General features: G+C 39.4%; 1 protein-coding gene across 1 annotated transcript in view; it reads right to left on the bottom strand.

Moving 5' to 3' along the window:
• Positions 1-19,320, bottom strand: part of PCDH15 (protocadherin related 15) — a 1,630,853-nt gene that overhangs the window by 184,996 nt on the left and 1,426,537 nt on the right. The window contains exon 23 of the mRNA XM_087863140.1: positions 15,952-16,068. Within this exon, the coding sequence (XP_087719266.1) occupies positions 15,952-16,068 (117 nt within the window). The remainder of the gene's footprint in view (positions 1-15,951; positions 16,069-19,320) is intronic.

The following is a 19,320-nucleotide window of genomic DNA, read 5'->3' as shown; positions in this document are numbered from 1 at the left end:
CTGGCTGAATATAAAGCACTATCTCTTCCCTACTTCTCAGTTGCTGTCCTTATATTCTGTTACTCCTTTAATTATATTTAATGCATTCTGTTGTTAAGCCCATCTTTTAAAATAATGACATAATCCTCTGGATTTTACCTATAAAGGAATCCTCATATGACTTATTAAGATATGGATGGCGTTTTCTTACACTAACTGCACTGCGCAATGTGTCAAATCGGAGTTACATTGTGGGTTAACCTATTGTTGAACAAGACTGAGATTTCTGAGTAATTTTTCAGTAACTCTGAGAATCATCATTACATAGGTAATTTTAGATACGGTCTGGAGGACCTCTAAGAATTTACTAACCTTAGAAAGTGGCTAAATTGTTGGCATGTTTTCAATTTAAAGCCCACTAATATCTGTTCATAGATTCTCATCTATGGCTGCTATTTATCTCTCAGAACGATAGGCAATGATGAGAAAGACAGATGTGCTTCTGTACTTACGGGCCTCATAATGGCATGGGGAGGAGACAAAAGGTGCACAGATAAGCACAACTACCTACCAGCATTTCTGATAAAAGCTATGAAGGAAAAGCATGGGTGCTACGAACTGAAGGCTCTAGAACTAGTTCACAGGTCTTCAGGCTGATAGTCAAGTGGACTTCCTACCTCACTCTAGGCACTTACCTATGAACATGAGATATGCCTTCCACTTGTATTCTGCTTTATAGGAATCATAGTGATCGTGTCATATGTGGAGTCCGATCTGGTATATCATTTGAGTTTTAGAGTGACAAGCTAAAATGTAATTTATGTGTCAAGATTTTGGGTATTTTTATCTTCAACTCAAGGGAATAAAAGTAGAGATGTATCATTATGAAGTGACATAAATTGAAGATGTCTATTTAAATGAAATACCTTGCCAATTGTTGATAAAAAAAAAACCTTATTATAATATGTACATATTTGGGGCGCCTGGGTGGCTCAGCAGATTAAGTGTCTGCATTTGGCTCAGGTCATGATCCCAGGGTCCTGGGATGCAGTCCTGATTGGATTCGGGCTCCCTGCTCAGCAGGGAGTCGGCTTAGCCCTCTGCTCCCCCCCACTCATGCTTGCACTCACTCTTGCTTTCTCTCTCGCTGAAATATATAAAATTTAAAAAAATAAATGCACATATTTATTTGGGGGGATGTTGTACAGACCCAATTAACATAGTGTTTTCATGAAAACTTTATTCTCAAATTGTATACTGTCATAGATGACACTAGAATTACTTCGTGAGTCCAGGCATTGATATCCTAAAGTTAATGAATGCTGAGCAGAGAAGCACTGTACCAAACCAGAGGCAAAGTTCCGGAAGTTTGCCATCTTCCTGAAAGCAAGGAGGATGAGGAGGAAGTATGAGCTACCATCTACGTGCCTGACATTGGCTAAGTGCTTTCATTCTTTATCAAAGCCAAGTACCAATCCAGCAAAATGTTCTTATTATTCTTACATGGAAATGAGATTTAAAGAAGGAAAGTAACTGGGGTACAATATCATTTTTCCTGGTTAAACACAAATGCCAACCCTGGTGACATTAGTCAATAGCTTTGAAGGACCCGGGATGTTTGCCAACCCTAATTGCCCTCAGGAAGGACGTGATTTAATATCACCTATTAATAAATGAATTAATTGATTTGTTTGTTCATGTATTAGGCTTCTTTCCAAATATGATTTGAGGTAGTATGTGACATATTTAAATAGAGTGTGGCTTCCAAAATGTGAAAGGCATGTCAACTTTGTGATGTCCTTTAATCTACTAAATTAGACTGTGTAAGGCTCAATAAATATTAGTATGAGATAATACTACTGGAATGGTCATTTATTCAGCACATAGATAGCAATGTGGTGACACAGTGATGCTCTGAACCAGGCATTTTTTCTAGATGACCACAACAAAAAAAATCCTGTCATCATAGTGCTGACGTTCAATTTTTTACATCAAACAGTAACACATTTATATACAATGACAAGGTGGGTATAATTAATGTGGCAGAATAAATATAAGTTTATATCAAGAAAACAGAACCTTAAGATTTCAATTATTTTCTTTATTACTCAGCTCATTTTTACTTTTGACTTCCATTTCTATAGTGAGCATTAAACACAATATGTTTTGACTTAATGATGGTGAGAATGTAATTAATTACTACAGAAGGTAATTGCAGGTCTGTATGAAAGATGTTCCAAACTTGCAAACAGAGGGAATTTCAATGAGCCTATAATGGACCAAAATAATTAAGTTCTTAATATCAGGGGATATCTTGATTTAGTAATTTTTCTTATATACATAATTATCAAGAAATTACTTATTCAGACCCACATAATTTTCTTCATAATAATGGCAATCACATTATATCAGGGAAAACTAAACCTATTATTACCATTACACACAAACATTAAGTAATTTGTTTTCAAGTATACAAAGATTCTTCTCCCTGATGTGGTTTCCAAAACTCTTTTTCCCAATGTCTTCGAAAGCAACTAATCAGATTTATTTTATAACAGTGTAACTCACCAAACCTCCCAAGTATGATTTAGCATTAGGGATTACGGCAAAGTGGTTTGTATTGTTTTTTGCAATCATAATGGCTTTTTTAGGGGATCTGACCGAATGCTAAGGTATCCGTAAAAGACACTAGGAAAGTCAAACTCTCCATGTGACCACTGAGACTATGTGTGCTTTTCTTTCTTCCTCTCCCCTCCCCACTGTCTGACACCTGCAGTGACTACCATGTGTTGACAACATAGTGAGTCAACATCTCACAGACAAGTGTCTTGTGCCAATGTCACTGACCTAACATAATATAGAATGTGCATACAGTTCAGTTCTACAGAGGTGGTATCAACATAACTATTCAAGATCCTAAGAAGTATTTGCTTCAGGGTAATTTAAATCCTTTGGGAAATATGTTTTTCAAAGGTAAACATAACTCAATCCCCTCAAGACATCAAGTAACAATACATTCCTTATAAAATTTCTTCAATGTATCTCAATGAAGATACATTGTGTAGAAATTTCTAAAAATAATAGTGGGCACACATTCAACTTGCCTCATGAAAACAAACTCATAAACCCAAAGGAACTTAAAAACAAGGATGCACCCGAATGAGAGCTAGTAACTAGTGATCCTGTCCCTTCTGCCTTAAAACCCTCCCATTTTTATTTAGGAGAGGAAATCTTGGCACTACCCCCAAGCCTATCAGACGCTATAGTTTCTGACTCAGGTTTACCTCTCTAGACTCCTGGCAAAGTTACCTCCTTTTGGCTTTTGAAAATTATTTTTCTTCCTCCAACTTTAGGGTCTAAGTCATCCATGCAACTCTGCAGTAGAAACACCTCTTTTTCTTTCAGACCTCAGCTTTGCACCACTTTTTCTAGAACCTTCCTTGACTTTCCAGACGAAAGCAGGCTTCCTTTTGTCTAATTTCAGAGCACCCTGATGATTTATTTCTTAGAGCTTTTTTCAATGGTTTGTCATTTCTACTTACTTGATTTCCAACTCTTTAAGTTTGAAATTCTAAGGCAAGGAAACATAACAATGTTTGTCCTTAATGTTCATGCAATACCCTTAATTAATATTGGATGCATGCACATGCAATAAATATTGAGGGATTTTTATTTTGGTTTGAATATAAGGATAGAGATTTAAGTTAAATACAATCCACAGTTTATGAAACATTACAATTGGTGGTTTGAGACATATTCACTTCTCGTTTTTTTATGTCCTTTTATCCTCATACCCACTCCTACCTCTTTTTCAAAGGCAACCATTTTAATGAACTTAAGGAATATCTTTTAACTAGACTGTTGTGGTACATTGTACTATTGTTCAGTAAATACCCACTCCTTATTCCTCCACTTCTGGCTCCATTGATTCTGGGCTTGGCTGTGGGACTTGCTTCGATCAATGGACCATGAAAAACCGGGACGCACAACTGGACATGTGACCGTGTGGTTAGGCAAATTCTCTCGCGGTCCTGTCCTTCACTGTGCACAGAGCAGGCTAGTTTAAGCAGGGATCCCTGAAGGAAGAGGCATGTGGACCAGACTTGAGGCCGACCTTCAGCCTGAAAACAAGGTCAGCCAACACCTAGCTGCCTCAAACATCTACTAATAGGAATACACGTCTTTGTTATAATGAACTAGTGGTATTCTAGTATTGTTTACTCTGCAGCATATTTTGGGAGGAAAACCTAGCTGTTGCATATTGCATGCATTTTTGCTTTTTAAAAATATTTTATATAACAGTATTGTTTTCTTTTTCTTACTATATTCACTGAGGATTAGGTCATTACATTTCATTCTTATGGCTATGTGCTCATAAAATCCTGCTATGCTAGAAGTTCTCAGGATATTTCACTCTTTTTTAAAAATTTATTTATTTAAGAGAGAGGGAAAGAGGTTATGAGGGGGGAAGAGTAGAGGGAGAAGCAGGATCCCCGCTGAGCAGGGACCCTGACATGGGACTTGATCCCAGGACCCTGGGATCATGACCTGAGGTGAAAGTAGACACTTAACCGTCTGAGCCACCCAGGAGCCCAGGATATTTCACTCTTAATAATGATCATGGCTGGGGGTGCCTGGGTGGCTCAGTCGTTAAGCGGCTGCCTTCGGCTCAGGGCGTGATCCCAGAGTCCTGGGATCGAGCCCCGCATCAGGCTCCTCTGTTGGGAACCTGCTTCTTCCTCGCCCACTCCCCCTGCTTGTGTTCCCTCTCTTGCTGGCCGTCTCTCTGTCCGTCTCTCTCTCTGTCAAATAAATAAATAAAATCTTAAAAAAAAAATAACGATCATGGCTGTATGGGAATCTCCCTGATGTGTTAGTTCCCAGTATGGCTGATAATATTCCTGGCACAGAGATTGCCCTGAATGCTTTGGGATTCTTTGACTCTGCAGTAAGGACAGCTTGGGGCTGGGGAGAGAATGGGAGTGAAGAGCCCTACATTATCATGCTGGGTGGAAGAGCCAGGTTGAAGCTGTGTGAGCTGTCGCAAGCAGCTGTAGCATTGTTCTGGTCAACCAGAAACCTGAGTATAGAACACTCAGCTCTGGCTCTTCCATTGCAAACACACTCTTAGAAGAGACGAATCTGGAAAAAGTGGTCATAGTGACAGGTCAGAGGCCCAGCTCCTTCTCCACTGCCCCACATCTTACTCATCCCCCAACCCATGCTCAATTGACTGGACTCCTGACCTTTACAGGCTCTCCCAGAACTCAGATGAAAAGAAAAGAAAGAAGGTGACAGAATACAGACAATAAATATAGAAGACAAATATCAGAGACTCAAAGCCTGACAAAGACCAGAGTAAATGTAAGAGCAATGATAGAGAGTATTTACTGGGTATTTACGATATGGCAGACACTAGTTGCTCCACACAAATGCTATCCTATAATCTTCATAACGATCTGACAAAGTAAGTACTATTTTTTTAGTTGCACTAAGAATACTTAATATGAGATCTACTTTTTAAACATATTTTTAAGTGTGCAATGCAGTGTTGTTAACTATAGGTTCAGTGTTGTATGGCAGATCTCTAGAACAACAAAATAAAAATAATCTGGTTAAAAAATGGGCAAAGAACTTGAACAGAGATTTCTCCAAAGAACACATCCAGATGGCTAAAAGACACTTGAAAAGATGCTCGACATCACTGGTCATCAGGTAAATGCAAATCAAAACCACAGTGAGATATCACTTCATACCAGTTAGGATAACTAGTATTTAAACAAATTCAGAAGATAAAGAATTTTAGCAAGGATGTGGAAAAATTGGAACCCCCGTACATGACTGGTAGGAATGCAAACTGGTGCAGCCCCTCTGGAAAACAGTGCGGAGGTTCCTCAAAAATTAAAAAGAGAGCTAATTTACGACCCAGCAATCCTACTTCTAGGTATACATCCAGGATTTTTTAAATTGAAATCAGGATCTGAAAGTGATACTTGTACTCCCATGTTCACTGAAGCATTATTCACAATGGCTAAGAAGAGGAAAGAACCTAAAGGTCCATCAGTGGATGAGTGGATAAAAAAAAATGTGAGATATATGTATATACACACACACATACATACACACAATGGAATATTATCCAGCCTTAAAAAATGATAAAATCCTGCCATTTGCGACAATATGGATGAACCTTGAGGATATTATGCACAGAAGCACAAATACTGGGTGATTCTACTTATATGAGGTACGTAAAGTAGTCTAACTCATAGAAGTAAATAATAGAATTGTGGTTGCTCAGGGAAGGGACAATGGACAGCCACTCTTTACAGGGTATAAAGTTCAATTATGCTGTTGTGTCTTTGTTTTACAAATACAAGAACTCAGGGACAGAGTGATGGTGAATTACCCGCGGCTGGTCAGTAGGGGCTTGAAGAGGTGAGACCAGCCAATCACTCTGGAACCCTTATACTATATAAAACTATCCTGGGGTGATGAATTCTATGAGTTTGCAGATTGAAAGGGGCCATCATATACCAGACACAATTAATACAGACAAAAGAATTTCTCAATATATACTAGTGAAACCATTTCATTTTAAGAATAGAGAATCTCACAAGCAGAAACAACAACAACAACAACAAAACAACAACAACCCTAAAAATTGAAACAATTAATATAACCTCGTGCTTCTATATTGTTAAAAACCAGAAAATAGGGTTGCCTGCATGGCTCAGTAGTTTGCATGATCAACTCTTGGTTTGGGCTCAGGTCATGATCTCAGGGTCATGAGATTGAGCCCCCAGTGGGCTTCACACTCAGCAGGGAGTCTGTTTGAGTCTCTCTCCCCCCCCCAGCTCTCTCCCTCCCTAAATAAATAAATAAATAAAAACAAAGAAAATAGTGGGAAAGCATATATACAGTTTTAAAAAGTAAACTTTGAACTCGAGACAGTAACAGTCTGTCAAGTTTTATATGTATAAGCAAAAGAAAATTTCATACTTGGAACTCACAACATGTGCATCCTTCCTAAAAAGTTGAAGACATACAGGAGTAAACCACAAGAGGCAACAAAGTAAAGAACTTAAAAATGGATGCAGTAGAATATGGAAAGACTGGCATAAATCGTGCACAGGCTTAAATACAGAAATAAATACAAGTAGTTGTAAATATGTCTAGGAAATACAATTAAAATGCCATACATTTTCATACAGAATGCATGTAAGTATTCTTCAAAAGAGATGTGAAAAAATAAACAGGGCCAGAAACAGAAACAAAGTGACCTATAGATAAAGGTCATACCCTCAAATAACTCAGACACATGACAAATAAAAGGGAAAGCAAGCTGCAGGAGGGCAGAGACCAGTCTACCATGCAGCTTCCACGGGAGTCTAATCAACAGAACTAAGGTCCCCCACTTACCTTGAAGTCATTCGCCTTGCCCTGCCTCTAAGAAAATCCTTTACCTTTCAATTTCTTTCTCCGCATTGAAAACTTCTTTTGCTCTGAACCACATGCCTAGCAGGCTTCTCTTCTACCCCTCAGTCTTTCTCTTTCCCTCCTCAGCCCCTGCCCATCCTCAAAAGGGAATCACCTGAGGATTTATTTCCAAGCCTTTAGTTTATCTGATGATGTTTTCTATCATGGAGAATGTATTTATTACTCTCATGGTGTCAACTTCAATCTGGGTGGCTCCCATTCTGCATTTTTAAAAATATTTTATTTATTTATTTGATGGAAAAAGAGAGAGAGAGAGAGCGCCCAAGCAGGGGGAGCAGCAGAGGGAGAAGGAGAAAGTGGCTCCTCGCTGAGGAAGGAGCTTAACGGACTGAGCCACCCAGGCATTCCCCCATTCTGCATTTTTGCTTGGATTCTTACTCCCATATTTTCTGGCTAGGCCGACCTTGGCCCTCTCAATGCAGCCTGGTCCCCCCGGCATCAGATGGAAATAGCCGTGGTCACCGAGCATGTGCCCTGTCTTCCCCATGGTGTTGCTGTCGCGTGGAAAGGACTCGCGGCCCCCTCCTGCCATCTGCCTCCAGGGTCCTCTCAGCACTAGGTGGTACGTGCTCTCTTGTTGGGTGAACCTGTAATTCTGGGGGAGAGGGGAGCTTCCTGCCTGTCCCGACCCTAGGGTCCTGCACAGATCTGGGAGGACGGTGTAGCCTTCCATAGATGGTGGCAGATGCGTGTTCCAAAATCATTTAAAATGGGGTCTGTCCTACTTTGATCTCATTATTTTCTCCTTAGAAGAGCTGTGTTCTCCATCTACCTTATTTCTACCGACTATTATCCCCAATGTCTGCATTAGTCAAGCCAGAAGCCCGTGATTCACTTTTGATTTTGCTTTTATTTCATCCGTATCTTCAGCTTCCTGCCCAATCACGATTAATTCTTCCATTTCAATAACTTTATGTATTTCTGCTTTCTCCATTTCCTTGTTCACCCCCCCCTTTTTTTAATGATTAAGTGAAGCAAAGCTGCTAACTAATCTCCTGGCTTTTGTTTATTGTTTCATCCAATAAAGACTGCATCTCAGAGACAAGTCACTGTTCCATTACATAGCTCTGATTTTTTTTTAAGATTTTATTTATTTGAGAGAAAGAGAGAGCAGAGAGCGAGAGAGCACAAGAGGGGGTAGGGGCAGAAGGAGAGGGAGAAGAAGACTCCCTACGGAGCAGGGAGTCTGATGCAGGGCTCGATCCCAGGATCCCAGGATCCCAGGATCATGACCTGAGTGGAAGGCAGGCTTAACCGACAGAAACACCCAGGAGCCCCAGCTCTGATTTTTTGTCACTGCTCTTTATAAGTCTTGAGTAAACTTCCATTTTTCTATATGATAAAATGGGTTTCACAAAACCATATTTGTAATAGTTCCTGTCTACAAATGAGTCTCTAAGAGAATCCTGATGTTTTGGGGGCTATTCTTTTTTTTTTTTTTAAGATTTTATTTATTTATTTATTTGACAGAGAGAGCAAGAGAGCACAAACAGGGGGAGCAGTAGAAAGAGAGAGAAAAGCAGGCTCCCTGCTAAGCAAGGAGCCCAACACGGGGCTGGATCCCAGGATCCTGAGCCGAAGGCAGCCACTTAAACCTACTGAGCAACCCAGATGCCCTGGGGGCTATTCTTTTAAGTAGCTAACATTTATTTAGTCAGACACACTCCAATCATGTCACACAAATTCATGTCCGTAAGATGGATATTTTTTACTGCAATTTTTGAATACATTTCCTCTGGCTATTTCTTCTGTCCTCACTTAAATGAATCCCCTATATTTTTTTCAGAGTTGAATTCCTGTCTAGAGCAGATTCAGATGTCACTGGGACACATTCATTCCCCCATTCTCTACAGAGCTGTTGCACTTCTTGGCATCTTTAAGACGCACTACCATGGCTTAACAATCTTGCCATATTGTTAAGTCCACAATAAATGCTTTCTGATTGATTTATTCACTCAGTAAATATTAAGCATGAATGAGATTATAGGTCTACTGTCCCCGTATGGCCATTGTTTAAGGATAGGGAAGAACTGTGGAGTGGGGATTGTAAAACCAAGAGAGTTACCAGTGGCTTGGCTTTGCGGGTGTTAAAGCCAAGAATCCCGATCATGAGAAGCCAAGATACTCTTTGAGAGGGTCTCCTCTCATTTCCTCTGGCAAGAACTTCACAATAAAGCACATGATTTAAGCCATAAGGGAGACTTCTAGGTGAGCCCCAGAAAAGATGTGCTGTATTTCACTCAATTGCCTTGGAAAACTCTGTTGATGTGTACTGGGATCCTAACCCCATGAGGCTTATTCTCTTCAAAAAAACAACAAAAACAAAAACAAAAACCTGGTGTAAGTCAATGATGTATCACTGGGTGACTCTTTTGTAAAGGCAAAAAACAAAACAAATCAAGATAGAAAAACTCTAAATTTCACAGATGTTACCATTTATAACACAAGAAAAATGCCCCTTTAGTCCTAGTAAGATGGCAGGGTTTTAATTAGAAGAGCAATATTTATTTCTGAAACACTTAAATCTAATATTGATCTCAAGTAATGCTAACAATGTAATTCTTATTGAAAGGAATCAATAAGCCACAAAAAGAAAATGACACAGATTCTTAAAACATTAGATAAGCCTTTTTCTAGACATTAATCATGTATAAACTTTGTCATAAAACCTTCCCTTTTCTACTCATTCACACTCTCAAATCTAATTATAGCTCATTGTCATTTTAAAGATCAAGTCCCAACTGTCTCACTGTGTGCTTTCTTTCTAATTAAGTATTCGAGACCAGAGGGACGCAGGTTGGGGCTACATCAACTCAATTTTCACAAGCTGACATGCACCACAAAAACAGTTTTTGATAACTATTCCCTGACAGCTTTGATGTGAAGAAAAAAAACAAAACAAACCACTGAGCTGTGTGCACTCCCCCCTTATGCTCCAGGGTCAGCGAACGTGGTTAGTAGGCTCTGAGCTCTGACAGCAGGGTTTTTGCTACCTTGCTAGCAATAATCTAAATCAGTACAGCATAGCCCCACAGGCCAGCACGTGGTGGGTGATGAAAATCAGACCTGTAGAGGCGTCAATGGAAAAGAATGCAGAACACTCATGTTATATGGAGACCAAAATGTAATCTCAAACTCCTGGCCCTGAACAGTTTGAACTCTTGCCCACAAAGCAAGCAAGTGGCAAATCATGGACTCAGACGACTACTGCTTCTCTTCTACTGTTCTGCCTCGGCTAGGAGACTGCCAAGAGTGACTAACTGGACGGTTACTTAGTTTGACAAGATCACCATAATTACTTGGCATTATTTGGTGATGCCATGTCAGTTTAATACAACACCAAGTATGCATCAGAGGAAAGAAAACCCGACCAACTTTTCTTGCCCTTAGAGACCAACGAAACTTGAATGATTGAGAAGGATGTTAAAGCCACTTGTGAAAAGACTTTAGAAATAATTCCTCAGGCAGCTTGTCTAAACTCTGAGTGGCTAGCACAGCTCTCAAAATCTCACCAGAGGCAAAAAGTACTTCACCCTCATAATTATTGGCCTTTTATAAAAGTTATTTCTGAAAAAAAAATATAGTGAGAATACTCAAGTGATTTTTAAAGCCAATTATTATTGAGAACTTGTAAGATCTCTTTTTTGGAGCATATGTACTTCATAAATGAATGTCAAAATCTGAAAAAAGAAGTCTTCAATGTCAATAATACACTAATATATGCAAATAAGAATGTCACGATTGCTAATATTGAACATGTTCCAATGACTACTTTACTTTAAACAGGAATCCTATAAATGCCTAAAATGCGTTAAGTAAAAAGAATAATTTCACAATGAGGAAAAAGGATCCTCCGTGGGTTCCTCATACTTTCTTGGAAATGAGCAAAATGAAAACTTCATTTATTTATGCCAACTTTTCTGCGTCCACATGCTCACAAGGGGTACTGTTCTGTCAGGCACGTGCCCTGCCCACGAAGAGAGCTCTTGTATCTCGGGGTTTGGCCAGCAGCTTCCGGGAGAATAAAATATGCAAATAGAAATTACACTTGCAATTTTGCTTTGTGAAAGTTTGGAGTGAGAGGTCTCTGGTGAGCAGAAAGAAAAGGCTAGCAATTTTTAATATCCAAAATGATCAGTCATTCCCTATTCACATCTCTGGTGAACGACATAATGCCAATGTGAAGCAGAGAATAAAGTCCTAACAGCTTTAATTCAGTGGGGGAAAAAAAATCCCTGGAAGGTTGTTTTTTTTCCCCCTCTCCTCCCTCTAGAGCACTTAAGTTTTGTACAATGCGCATTTTATAATTCTTAATTTATATTCAGCAGCGGTGTTCTCTCTGGCTTTTAGACCTTACCCAGGGTCTCCATCTGACAGCAAAGGATTTTGTTTTTGCTATTTTGTAGGTTAAAATGGGTGGTTCTCCCTTCATTCAGAGGAAACACAATGTCTTGAAAAAGAGGTGGTCAGCCTCCCAAGGTGAAAATTATTACTGCTGAGTTGTGGCCATGCCCAGTCTAGGAGGGTGCAGAAGCTGGGCTCCACCTTGCACACACATCTGCCCGCTCTACCTTGCACATGCATCTTCCTGCTCTACCTTGCACAAGCATCTTCCCGCTCTACCTTGCACACGCATCTTCCTGCTCTACCTTGCACACGCACCAGCCCACTCTACCTTGCACACGCATCTGCCCGCTCTACCTTGCACATGCATCAGCCCACTCTACCTTGCACACGCATCAGCCCACTCTACCTTGCACAAGCATCTTCCCGCTCGACCTTGCACACGCATCTGCCTGCTCTATCCGCACAGCCCTCGAATGGCCAAACTAGAGATGCACAAGTTTTGCCAACTTCCCAAATCACTAAATTTCTGAATATCTGGCATACTTTGTCAATTCTGGAGAGTACAGAAATCACTGTTAACTTATTCATTTATTTAATTATTTAACAAATGTTCCCTAACAGACTGCTAAGTCTCCAGCATAACGTTGGACGTGGAAATGCAAACTGGAATTAAGGTTTGATTCCTGTCCTCAAGAACTTTCCCTTCTAGTTTGGAAAAGAGACCATTAAATGCACAAAGTGTTTCCATAGATACTTACACACGGAGCCCTGAATGGTATCTTCTAATTATTAAATGTTTATAATAGCAACAAAGTGAAAATACTTGGCAAGCTCATCCAAAAAATATGTGTTCTGGATTTATGGCACTGACATAAAGTAAAAAAATTAAAAATCAATCATAATAATTTTGAAAAAAAATGTGTAATGTGAAATTTATGTTCCGAAAATTTTCATGGACCTGAGCTTGTAGCAATCACTGGAAAACTCAGTGCTAAGTACTGGTTATACAGAAGATTGTTGCTGTGTTAAAGATCAGCACTGAGTCTGATAACCTGTCAGAATGGCTAAAATCAATAACACAAGAAACACCAGGTGTTGGTGAGGATGTGGAGAAAGGGGGACCCTCGTACTCTGTTGGTGGGAATGCAAACCGGTGCAGCCACTCTGGAAAACAGTATGGAGGTTCCTTAAAAAAGTTAAAAATAGAACTACCCTATGATGCAGCAATCACACTACTGGGTATTGACTCAAAAAAATACAAAAACACTAATTCAGAAGGATACATGCACCTCTATGTTTATAGCAGCATTATTTACAGTACCCAAATTATGGAAGTGTCCCAAAATCCATCAATAGATAAATGGATAAAGAACATGTGGTATATATACATGATGGGATATTACTCAGCCATAAGAAAGAATGAAATCTTGCCATTTGCAACAACATGGATGGAGCTGGAGAGTGTAATGCTAAGCAAAATAAGTCAGTCAGAGAAAGACAAATGCCATATGATTTCACTCATCTGTGGGATTTAAGAAACAAAAGAAACAAGCAAAGGAAAGAGAGAGAGAGAAACCAAGAAACAGCCTCTTAAGGATAGAGAACCCACTGATGGTCACCAGAGGGTAGGTGGGGGGGGGTGGGTGAAATAGCCAATGGGGATTGAGGGGTGCACTTGTGATGAGCACTGAGTAATGTATAGAATTGCTGAATCACTATATTGTACACCTGAAACTAATATAACACTCTATGTTAACTATACTAGAACTAAAATTTAAAAAACTTAATAAAAAAACTGAGTTTGACAAAATACATATTCACTAACTGAAATAAGTATGCTCAGTGTTTCAGCTGAATGACTAGCATCTACCTTTCATCTACGGAAAACCCAGCATTAGATGTTAAATGTGAAAAACTACTACTGGGGATGCAAACCTAAGAACTTCTTAACAGCAGTACGGAATTTGAACCTGGTAAATTTCCATAAAAGAGCTTCAGGGTGTAAAAACAGAGCTTCTCTCTAGATATTTTATTTTTTATTTTATTTTTTAAAGATTTTATTTATTTATTCGGCAGAGATAGAGACAGCCAGTGAGAGAGGGAACACAAGCAGGGGGAGTGGGAGAGGAAGAAGCAGGCTCATAGCAAAAGAGCCTGATGTGGGGCTCGATCCCATAACGCCGGGATCACGCCCTGAGCCGAAAGCAGACGCTTAACCGCTGTGCCACCCAGGCGCCCCTAGATATTTTAGATACGTAATAGCATTTCTTTATGGGACAGATAACAGTTCAAGACAACTTTCCTCACATTGGTGGGGTGATCCGAAAGTCAAACCAGGAACCATGGTGGCAGGTGTCAGAAGAAAAGTGAGGGTTTTGCTGTCCATACTAACACTTTGGGGTATGTTGCACGTAGGTGATCAGCATACCTACATTTAGTCTGTCATCATTAATGCCATTAATCTTAACACTAACTTCAATCCTGTGCTAATAAAATTTCTTAGAAATATGAATATTTTGGGGCACCTGGATGGCTCAGTTGGTTACACGTCTGACTCTTGATTTAGGCTCATGTCATGAGTTGTGGGATTGGATAGAGCTCTGTTTTGGCCTCCCCAGCTCAGCGGGGGAGTCTGCTTCTTTCCCTCTGTCCCTGCCCCCACTCACACACACTATCTCTCTCTCGCAAATAAATAGATAAATCTTTGAAAAAGAAAGAAATACGAGTATTTTAAGATGTTGTGCTTGTTTATACTCATTTAGTACAGTGTGTTAAAATTTCTATGTGTAGTTCTGTTTTACCTAGAAGATTCTCAGGTCTGGAGAGCAAAAACTGGTTAGCTCAATAATCAGTATATACTTGGTGTTCAAAACACATGCCTTGAATAGAATTGAATGTGTACTCTTAATTTCAAAGTAGTTTCTACCTCTGACAGTTTACTTAAAAATGCAGATAAAGCACCCATGTCATATGCACCATCTCTACTGGTGTGTTCAAATCTATGAAATTTTGCCTATCACATTTCCTAAAATGCAATAAATCAGTTTCAAAGACACTTTAACACCCTCGAGAAAAGGAGCTTCGAGTGAAAGGTCATTGCTTTCATGTTAACATTATTATTTTTCAAGACCTTATAGTCACGAAAGACTTTATACGGCCTGTCACAGTTGAAGGTGAAAAATGTTATGACTGCCATTCACCTTTTATTAAATAAACAGCATTACACAAATACTATTTATATTAGCAATGTGAAACAGAACTCCTAAATCGCTTATAAAATTCAGGTCTTTTTCTATTTTCTTGTTTTTCTAAAATGGCTTGTTTAATATTTCTTTTATTTTTGTAGAATACATTTCAGTTGCTGACTAATGGTGGGAGCTCACTCAAAAGTAAACAAACTAAGACTTCATCATTTGACTGTTAAGAGAATAATTAATATTTATAAAGCACTCAAATTATTTATAGAAAGCATTTTATATAGGTGCTATTATTTCTATATGCTACTTTTCATACATTAACGTAATAACATTAAGGAAAATTTACCTCACTTTCGCTATAATAGTGTTTTCATTGAAAACCCTCTCTTTTGGAAGGTAACGTGGGATATCTCAAAAGAGGTAAAATTCTGGATAACAAAGACTGCATTAAGTATGTTCTAAATGAGGTATTAATATTTTAGCTTACCAAAATTAACACATTCAAAGTAAATATTATGTCACCCATTGACCTAGAGTTTGCTAACAAAATAGTCATATATGAATAAAATGGAAAATGCATAAGGATAAAACATAACCCAACTCAACTAAGCTTACACTGTCCTAAATAAAGAACCCAAATGATACTGACTCTAAATGAACAGAACTCTTTCCACATCTATTTATTATTTGTGCGAGATAACATGGCGAATAGCAAACTCTGAATCCCAGCAACATAGAAAGCATCTGCTTAACTGTCTGTGCTCAGTAATAATTACTTGACGTGTGCGTGTCCTTGCGGGCACACATGAAATGCCTGGGAGGGGACAGAGTGGACTCGGTCCAAATGTGCTGCCCAGGAAGTGTGTCCTGTGTGAGTGTGCAAGGTTCTCTTCCCTAAGCTTCCAAGTATCCATCAACCTCCTTTACTTACAGGGGTGTCTGCATCTTCGGCATAAACGGTTGTGATGGGTGTGCCCTTCACAGCGTCCGGAGCCACCATCCCCTTGTAGATCCGCTTACTAAATACGGGCGGGTAATCATTCATATCCTGGAAAACACAATTAAGAGTTTAGAGCTTCTGGTGACAGCAGGTTGGGGACACAGTTACGAGACTGGCTCTATCTCTTCCTGTCACACAACCCATTTGCCACTGTCAGCCTTCCATCCTCTCAATCCCATTATTCTCCCTGTGGAGTGGAGCCCCGGAGGAAGCTGGCAGAGCTCCCGTACAGTATTCATGTGCGCATAGCAACTGGAGGCCATGCCCCTCGAGCACAGGTTCCGAAATTATGCTTTTTGGAGAGGGAAGGGATGCTCGAAACTTTCCCAGAAGATACTTCCAGTGATATGAGGTGGTTTTGAACTTTGAAAACAGGGATGGGTAATTTGTATAAAAAGTACCATTCATGAGACAGGTGTCAAAGATGGTGGCTTCTTTGTTTGCTGTGTTGTTCCTTTTAAAAAAAAAAGCTCTTTAAGTTTCTTTCGCAACTGAAAATTCTTGATATACTTAGCAGAATGGGATGATTAGCACATTTCAAATGCAAAGTACGAAGCAGCCTTTGATGCCATCTTACGTTTTTACAAACATAAAATGATTAAAGAATGTTTTCCCTATAGCACACTACAAGAATGATGCCTAGAATTAGATGTTCCCATAGACAGAAAACAATGGTGACTTACTGCAGGAGGTTTTCAAGTTAATTTAGAGGCATTTATTTTTACAACTCAGTGATATAAGTGCATTGTTATTCACGTAGTTTCACTCACTTAAATATTTATCAAGTTCCTCCCACTTCTGTGACTCAGTGCTAGGCACTGGGGCTACTGCGGTCACTGAGGAAAACGATGGCCCTGACTTCATGTCACTTACCTGCCATCTGACAGGTAAAGATACGGATTCTGCGGATAGTACTGACTTTGCCTAAATTAATCTAGTTATTTGGCACAGCCAAATTAATAAATCTGGTCCCTCGAGAGCAAGACCATTTCCCCCCAACCATTTTGTGTTTTATAGAGGACTGCATGTCATTTTTTTTCCTCAAAAATAATGGTTATTAACATGGCTGATTTATATTTCGTAAATTTACTTATTTTAAAGTCATTACTACACCCTGCATTGTTTTGGGTACTTTGGGTCAGACATATTTGAGCCTAAAGCTGAATCTGTTAATTATCTTACCCTTCAGGTCATCTTTTTCTCACTTGCTATTAAAAACAAAAGAAGAAAATTATTCTACATAGGCTTTAATATTTGCTCTGATACAATAATTTCCCTGTACAATATAAATTGGAAACCCACTAATTAACTGATTATAAACGCCTCTTTTTGCAAAGAGGTCAGGCTAATTATCTGTTAGAGTCAAACAGCACTTGCTTTTATGGTCACAATAGAGCTGGCTTCTGAGTTGTAAGTATGAGAAAACCTGCAGACTTTAATGAAAAATAAGAAATCTTTAACTGTAAGCAAAACTCAAAACTAGGGGGCGCCTGGGTGGCACAGCGGTTAAGCGTCTGCCTTCAGCTCAGGGCGTGATCCCAGCGTTCCTCCGCTATGAGCCTGCTTCTTCCTCTCCCACTCCCTCTGCTTGTGCTCCCTCTCTCGCTGGCTGTCTCTATCTCTGTCGAATAAATAAATAAAATCTTTAAAAAAAAACCCTCAAAACTAAAAAAATACCATTTCCTGTGTTTTGACATATCGTCTTCATAACCTTCCATGAACAAAAAAATTTAAAAAAAGTTTCCTTTATAAATTATGACCTTTAGAATCTTAACAAGCACAAGAACCTGAAAGCCCCGTTCTCGGTAATGATGGTGGTGGAGGGTATTGATCTTGAGGTTCCTGGCAGGGAGTAAACATATAAAACATTTGCATGCACGCTTTCTCCTGTTCTTGTCAAGAGCACCGATTAATTTAATGAGTGAATTTTGTAACTAAAGGGGTGGAAATCTTTTTGCACCCCTAAGTGGTAACTTCAGAAGGTCAGAAAAGAAGGAGCCCAACACTGTAATTTTTTTTTTTAATAATGATTTTTTATTATATTATATTATGTTAGTCACCATACAGTACATCCCCGGTTTTCGATGTAAGGCTCGATGATTCATTAGTTGTGTATAACACCCAGTGCACCATGCAATATGTGTCCTCCTTACTACCCATCACCGGTCTATCCCATTCCCCCACCCCCCTCCCCTCTGTAGCCCTCAGTTTGTTTCTCATAGTCCATAGTCTCTCATGTTTCATTCCCCCTTCTGATTACCCCCCCTTTCTTTATCCCTTTCTTCCCCTACTGATCATTCTAGTTCTTATGTTCCATAGATGAGAGAAATCATATGATAGTTGTCTTTCTCTGCTTGACTTATTTCACTAAGCATTATCTCCTCCAGTGCCGTCCATGTTGTAGCAAATGTTGAGAACTCATTCTTTCTGATTGCTGAGTAATATTCCATTGTATATATGGACCACAACTTCTTAATCCAGTCATCTGTTGCAGGGCATCTCGGCTCCTTCCACGATTTAGCTATTGTGGACATTGCTGCTATGAACATTGGGGTGCATATGGCCCTTCTCTTCACTACGTCTGTATCTTTGGGGTAAACACCCAGTAGTGCAATGGCTGGATCATAGGGTAGCTCAATTTTTAACTTTTTAAGGGACCTCCACACGGTTTTCCAGAGTGGCTGTACCAACTTGCATTCCCACCAACAATGTAGGAGGGATCCCCTTTCTCCACATCCTCTCCAACAATTGTTGTTTCTTGCCTTGTCTATTTTTGCCATTCTAACTGGCGTAAGGTGGTATCTCAGTGTGGTTTTGATTTGAATTTCCTTGATGGCTAATGATTTTGAACATTTTTTCATGTGTCTGTTAGCCATTTGTATGTCTTCATTGGAAAAGTGTCTGTTCATATCCTCTGCCCATTTTTTGATTTGTTTATTTGTTTCTCGTGTATTGAGTTTGAGAAGTTCTTTGTAGATCTTGGATACCAGTCCTTTATCTGTAGTGTCATTTGCAAATATATTCTCCCATTCCGTGGGCTGCCTCTTAGTTTTTCTGACTGTTTCCTTGGCTGTGCAGAAACTTTTAATCTTGATGAAGTCCCATAAATTCATTTTATCTTTTGTTTCTCTTGCCTTTGGGGATGTGTCATGAAAAAGGTTGCTTTGGCCGATGTCGTAGAGGTTGTTGCCTATGTTCTCCTCTAGAATTTTGATGGATTCCTGTCTCACATCGAGGTCTTTCATCCATTTGGAGTTTATTTTTGTGTATAGTGTGAGATAGTGGTCAAGTTTCATTCTT

Source organism: Ursus americanus, chromosome 6, assembly GCF_024610735.1.
Source record: "Ursus americanus isolate L20-20 chromosome 6, mUrsAme1.1.p, whole genome shotgun sequence".
Classification (NCBI taxonomy): domain Eukaryota; kingdom Metazoa; phylum Chordata; class Mammalia; order Carnivora; family Ursidae; genus Ursus; species Ursus americanus.
Note: the sequence above shows the minus strand (reverse complement) of the source record. Positions and strands in the feature narration are given on the sequence as shown.